General features: G+C 49.2%; 1 protein-coding gene across 1 annotated transcript in view; it reads right to left on the bottom strand.

Moving 5' to 3' along the window:
- Positions 1-6022, bottom strand: part of FOXN3 (forkhead box N3) — a 282909-nt gene that overhangs the window by 27086 nt on the left and 249801 nt on the right. Inside the window, exon 5 of the mRNA XM_008053223.1 lies at positions 3404-3469. Within this exon, the coding sequence (XP_008051414.1) occupies positions 3404-3469 (66 nt within the window). The remainder of the gene's footprint in view (positions 1-3403; positions 3470-6022) is intronic.

Genomic DNA, 6022 nt, shown 5'->3' with positions numbered 1-6022 from the left:
ATGCTACTTCCTGGTCGCCTTCCTTCCACTGTGCCAGGTGTGTGACATGCAGTCTGGCTCCAGGCCGGGGAAGGGATGCCTTACCACAGCCCCCACCTCCATTCTGTTTTGGTGTTTTGTTTATTAGCTGGACTTTGCCTCTGGGAACCTTCCAGCCAAAATGACCTAGGTCTTGAGTCACAGTGATCTGGCTTCTCAGGACTTAATAACAAGTTCTCTCCTGGGGGTTACGGGGCTTATCAATTGGGCACAGCAACGCATGGTTCTTCAGAAGGTGAGAGAAGCTGGAATTCGCTTGTGCAACCATTTTGCATGGGAGGGCAGGGAAGGTGGACGGATTTGACCAGAAGCATGATCCAGAGTCCAGGAGGTGATGAGCCACTGTTCTGGAAGTGATGTCCTGGAGCATGCGAGACACAATGGCTCTCCTGACAGAAGGTCCCCCAAAAGGCTAATGTCATGTCTGCTGAGGGACGCAATGGTGTTACCTGAGGTCCTCACTAGGTGTACACTGAAAGACATTGGACTGAAATGAGAGGTGAGGGGGCCTGTGAGGGCCCCACCAAGCAAGATATGGTGTGCTGGGTTCCCTCGGGGCAAAGTGGACCCACCAGAGGGACAGAGGCTTGAGCTCATGGCTTTTCAGCAGCTTTGAGTGGCTTCCTTTGTGCAACTGGCTGAGCCTCGGACCCTGGACCATGGCCAGCTGGGCAGCCCCGAGCCAGCCAGCAGATGCCGAGCCAAGGAAGGACAGAGGAAAGGACCTGAGTGGCTGCATCTGGTGACCTGATGGGGCATGGCTACAAAAAGTTAGGACAAGGAAGAGTACTCGAGCCCTCCTGGCCAGCCTCTCACGATGGGGGGCAAACGGCAGCAGAGGATTGGGGGTTCCGGCGCAGGCAGGGGCATCAGGCCGCCTGAGAGGTGACAAAGGGCTACACATGACACCACAGAAGGATGGCCTAGAAACAGGGCCTGGCTGCAGCGCCTGCTCCCCTGTAGGGAGCACAGGCAGGCTCCGTGCACATGGGAGATGCGTTGCTCTGGGAAGACTGTGCCCCACATGAGGGACCCCGAGCCTGGAGGCGACCCATGTATGTCCACACGGGGGTCCATGCACAGACACCATGACACAAGCTGCCCACACACCATCACTGGGACTGCCTGGTTGTCACCTTTGCAGAGACGAGGTCTCACAATGTTGCCCAGGCTGGTCTCGAACTAGCTCAAGCAATCCTCCTGGCTTAATCTCCCAAAATGTTGGGATGACAGGCCTGAGCCACTGTGCCCAGCCAGAGGTTTTTTTTTTGTTGTTTTTTTTTTTGAGTCAGAGACTCACTCTGTCACCCAGGCTGGAGTGCAGTGGCACGCGCATGGCCATAGCCTCAATCTGCTGGGCTCTGGCAATCCTGCCTCAGCCTTCCAAGCAACTGAAACTACAGGTGCGCACTACCACACCCGACTTATTGTTTTGATTTATTGTAGAGACAGGGTCTCACCAAGGTGCCCAGGCTAGTCTCAAATCCCTGAGCTCAGGCAATCCTCTCGCCTCAGCCTCCCAAAGTGCTGGGATTACAGGCTTGAGCCACTGCGCCCGGCCCAGAGTATTTTTTTAAGCTAATGATTGCTGTGTACAGAGGTGAGGTGCACAGGAAGGGGCTTGAATCTTACACGGCTCTGATGAAATCAGTGTTTCTACTGTGCTGAGTGGTGCAGCTTAATTTTAGAACCCTTCCAGCCTGCCACCTGATTACAACCTGATCTGTGCTCCTTCTGCAATACCGTCTAAGGACGGAGGTATTTCTCTGAAACCTAAGACATCATCTAAAAACCACACTCCAGGTTCACTGCTAGTGACGGAACAACCCCCTTAATACATCTGCTTAGCAGCGGTGTATGTCAGCTGGAGGTGCAGGCAGCCTGACATTTCAATTGCTGGTACTGTGAGTCTCACAGAGAGAGAGTTAGAAGTCGGGACTGTCAGGAGCGGGTCACGAAACGGCAGTGCCAGGCAGAGGGACGGGTCTGCACAGTCGCGTCTCTTGGGTCTTTTAAAAAAGGAACAAGCAAGAGAGGAGGAGTCAAATTCCCTAAAGCTGTCAGGATGGCTGGGGACCTTGTAGGGGTGGGGATGGAGTTAGAGGGAAGGACGACGGGAATGTCACACAGTCCCTTGTTGATAAGACATCTGTAGTGGGGTCTGAGGACGAGTGTGTTCCTGTGTGAAATACATATTTTTCTAAAAATTAAATATTTACCTATTTAGAGTCAGGGTCTCACTCTGTCGTACAAGCTGGAGTGTGGTGGCACATTCACAGCTCACGGTAGCCTCCACCTCTGGGGCTCAGGCAATCCTTCTGCTTCAGCCTCCTGAGCAGCTGGGACGACAGGTACATGCCACCACGCCAGGCTAATTTTTTTTTTTTCTTTTTTGTAGAGACAAGGTCTTGCTATGTTGCCCAGGCTGGGCTTAACTCCTAGGCTCAAGCAATCCCCCTGCCTCAGTCTCCCGATGCTGAGATTACAGGCATGTGCCACTGTGCCTGGCCAATACATTTTTTTTTTCTTTTTTGAGTCAGGGACTCACTCTGTCACCCAGGTTGGAGTGCAGTGGCATGATCACGGCTCATGGCAGCCTCAACCTCCTGGGCTCAGGTGATTCTTCCACCTTAGCCTCCCAAATAGCTGGGACTATCAGTGTATACCACCACACCTGGCTAATTTTTAAATTTTTTTTTTATAGAAATGCGGTCTCACTATGTTGTCCAGGCTGGTCTCAAACTCCTGGGCTCAAGAAATCCTCCCAACTCAGCCTCCCAACGTGCTGGAATTACAGGTGTGAGCCACTGTGCCTAGCCTAAGCCCTGAAATTATATGAGAACTTTCTCAACTTGGAAACACACCTAGGTATTCATTTATGCGTATGCATGACCACATGTTTACATGCATGTGCATGTAACCGTGTGCTTACATAGCTCTTAGAGTGACTCTATAAGGGAAATTCTTTTTTTTTTGAGTTGGAGTCTCACTCTGTCGCCCAGGCTAGAATGTAATGGCATACTCACGGTCACCGCAGCCTCAACCTGCTAGGCTCAGGTGATCCTTCCACCTCAGCCTTCCAAGTAGCTGGAGATACAGGCATGTGCCACCATGCCCAGCTAATTTTTTGATTTATTGTAGAGATGAGGTCTCACCAAGTTGCCCTGGTTGGTCTCGAACCCTTGGGCTTAAGCAATCCTTTCACCTCGGCCTCCCAAAGTGCTGGGATTATTGGCGTGAGCCACCGCGCCCGGCCTATAGGGGAATTCTGCTGTAGCGTTAGTGCTCCTGTGACCTGGTGTATACATGAGAAGGTTAAGTTCACAAACTACGATGCTGTAGGCTATAGAAGTTATCTACTCACAACCTGCTTGTATCTCAGGGGGAGTATTCAAAAGCATCATGGCACTGGCAGCATCAATGTCAGGATCTGGAAAAATCAACCAATAAATAACATTATTTACAACGGAGCCAGTGTGTGTGTGTGTGTTTCCCCCTGCAAGTTACAGTTTATGGAAAAATCCAGGAACCAGATGAGCTATCCCAAAGGGGACTTTCTTCCCATTTGGATTTGAGAGGAGGAAGAGGCATTCCAGAATGAGATTGGGGGCACATGAGCAAAGGTTTCATGGAAGCAGCACAGCGGCTTCTCGTTGTGTTAATTTCATCACTCGCACTGTGTGTTCTTGGCGAGCTGCTGATCTGTGCACCCTCAGCTTTCACCCTGGGGTAAGAAGCAGGAGAGTCAGTGACAATAGGAACTTCAGCCGCAGGAATCTTCCACGCACTGGGGAAAGCTCCCAGCATCACGGAAGCACTAACTCCACCTGCATCTCCTGTGATACCAATGAGACATCCGGCCATTTCCATTTGTCAGCAGAATGTAAATAGTGTTTTACAAGGCCAAGGGCTTGTAACAGCAGTGGTGCAGGTGGTGAAGGCTTTTTTTTAAAAAAGCACTTAAAATATAAAGAAGAAATCAAAGTTCTGGTGTTGTGGGCACACTTTGCTCCTACATCTGTTACTGCTTTTTATATAAGCCCCCTTCACCCCAAAATACTCATCACTTCACTTGCTATCATTCTCCATAGGTTTCTGAATCCTTATTGGTCCACTGGTTGACAGATGGCAGGTTATAGAGAAACAGTGAAAAATATTATCCTTGTATAACTAAATTCATTTTCCTCTGAGAAACAGCGGCTCTGCTGCTATGGAAATGAAGGTCACCATGGCAACAGTAAACAATCCCCAAGAATGGTCACTGAATAGGCTGAAAAGAACATCTGCCCCAGCCCAGCGTCCCAGCTGCCCCGGGGCGAAATTTACTAATCGCACGGTGATGCCTCGTGACAGAAGCTGCCACCTGTGCCCTGTTCAAATAAATGAAGTGTGCGATTGAAGTCGACGTCAAATGCCTTCCCTCACAGATGACTGCCTCAGCGCCTGCGAAGCCCGGGGACTATTGATTGGTGGGGGAAGGGGCGCACTTGTCAGTTTTTGTACAAATTACGTACCAAAAAATTCAATTTACTACTAATGGCTCTGTGGCACTTTATTTTGGGTGTGATGCTGGAAAATTACTTTTTTACTGTTTAAAGAAGTACATTTTTTTCATACTTTCCTATGTGTAGTTTAATTCCAAGGGAGGAACAGGTCGTTGTAGAAAGACCCATAAGCGATTAATGACACTCTTGATGTGGCCTCCAGGAAACAAGGTGGCAAAGGAAAAAAAAAGGACTCTGAAGATTGTCCTTGTTTTTTTTTTCTTTCCATTTTGCCTGCAGGAGACCTGTTACTCACACTCCATAATAAATCAAAAGTTTATTTTAACAGGTATGTTGCATGAGAAACAGGTAAATTAATTTATTTGGTGACTCTGGGGGTGAAACTGCTAAAACAGTCAACCCGCCCCATTGATATTAAAATATACACAAGAGGGTGCCAAAAACATGGAGACACATTTTAAGAAAGGAAAAAACTGTATTAAATTGTAATACTCAATAAGATGAATGCAAGTCATGTTTGACTTCTACAGTTATAAGGAGTGCTCAAAGTGGTTCCCATCAGCATCCAGACCATTCTGATGGCAGTGAACATCTCTTAAAATGCATATGCATATTCTGGCACCCCCGGTATATTAGTTGAATGATTAACTGAGAAACTAAAAGTTTTGCTCATGGCTCCTGGGTATCCCCTGCCCCCGCCTGCCCACAGGGCCTGCTACCAGGAAGTAGGACTCAGGCACAGCAATCCACAAGCCACGTGGGACAAGTGGTTCCTGAGAGGTGCTGTCGGGGACTCTTGGCCTGTTCCTTCCTCGTCTCCTTTTAGAAAGGGCCTTTTCCTTTCTCAGAGACTAGCCAAAAAAACACGCAATTTCTTCTTGCTAAGCAAAGATTCTTTGCGGTCATAAGAAAGTAAGTACCACAGGCAACCGTGGTTAGCCTGGTTAGATGTTCCCTGTCTCCCCAGGTGCCTCTGCCTTGCACCCAGAGTTTTTCTCACTGACCAGGAGCTTTGCTGGGGCCATAGCAAAAGTTAAATACAGGCGCCAGGCACCTGTAATCCCAGGACTTTGGGATTGCTTGAGCCCAGGAATTCAAGACCACTCGAGGCAACATGGCGAGACCTCATCGCCACTAAATCCAAAAATTTGGCCAGGTGCGGTGACATGTGCCTATAGTCCTAACTACTCAGGAGGTTGAGGTGGGAGGATTGCCTGAGCCCAGGAAGTCAAGGCTGTAGTGAGATGTGGCTGAGTCATTGCACTCCAGCCTGGGAGAGAGAGTGAGACTTTGACTCAAAAAAAAAAAGTAAGAACTCAGAATCTAGCCGGGTTTGGTGGTTCAGCCTGTAATCCCGCGCCTTGGGAGGCTGAGGAGAGTGGATTGCCTGAGCCCACGGGTTCGAGACTCGCCTGGGCGGTGAGACCTCATCTCTACAATAAATCAAAAAATCAACCAGGCGTGGTAGCGCATGCCTG

The sequence above is a fragment of the Carlito syrichta genome, unplaced genomic scaffold (genome assembly GCF_000164805.1).
Source record: "Carlito syrichta isolate Samal-C Ts95f unplaced genomic scaffold, Tarsius_syrichta-2.0.1 Scaffold287969, whole genome shotgun sequence".
Classification (NCBI taxonomy): Eukaryota; Metazoa; Chordata; class Mammalia; order Primates; family Tarsiidae; genus Carlito; species Carlito syrichta.
The sequence above is the reverse complement of the archived record's forward strand: the minus strand, read 5'-3'. Positions and strand labels throughout refer to the sequence as shown.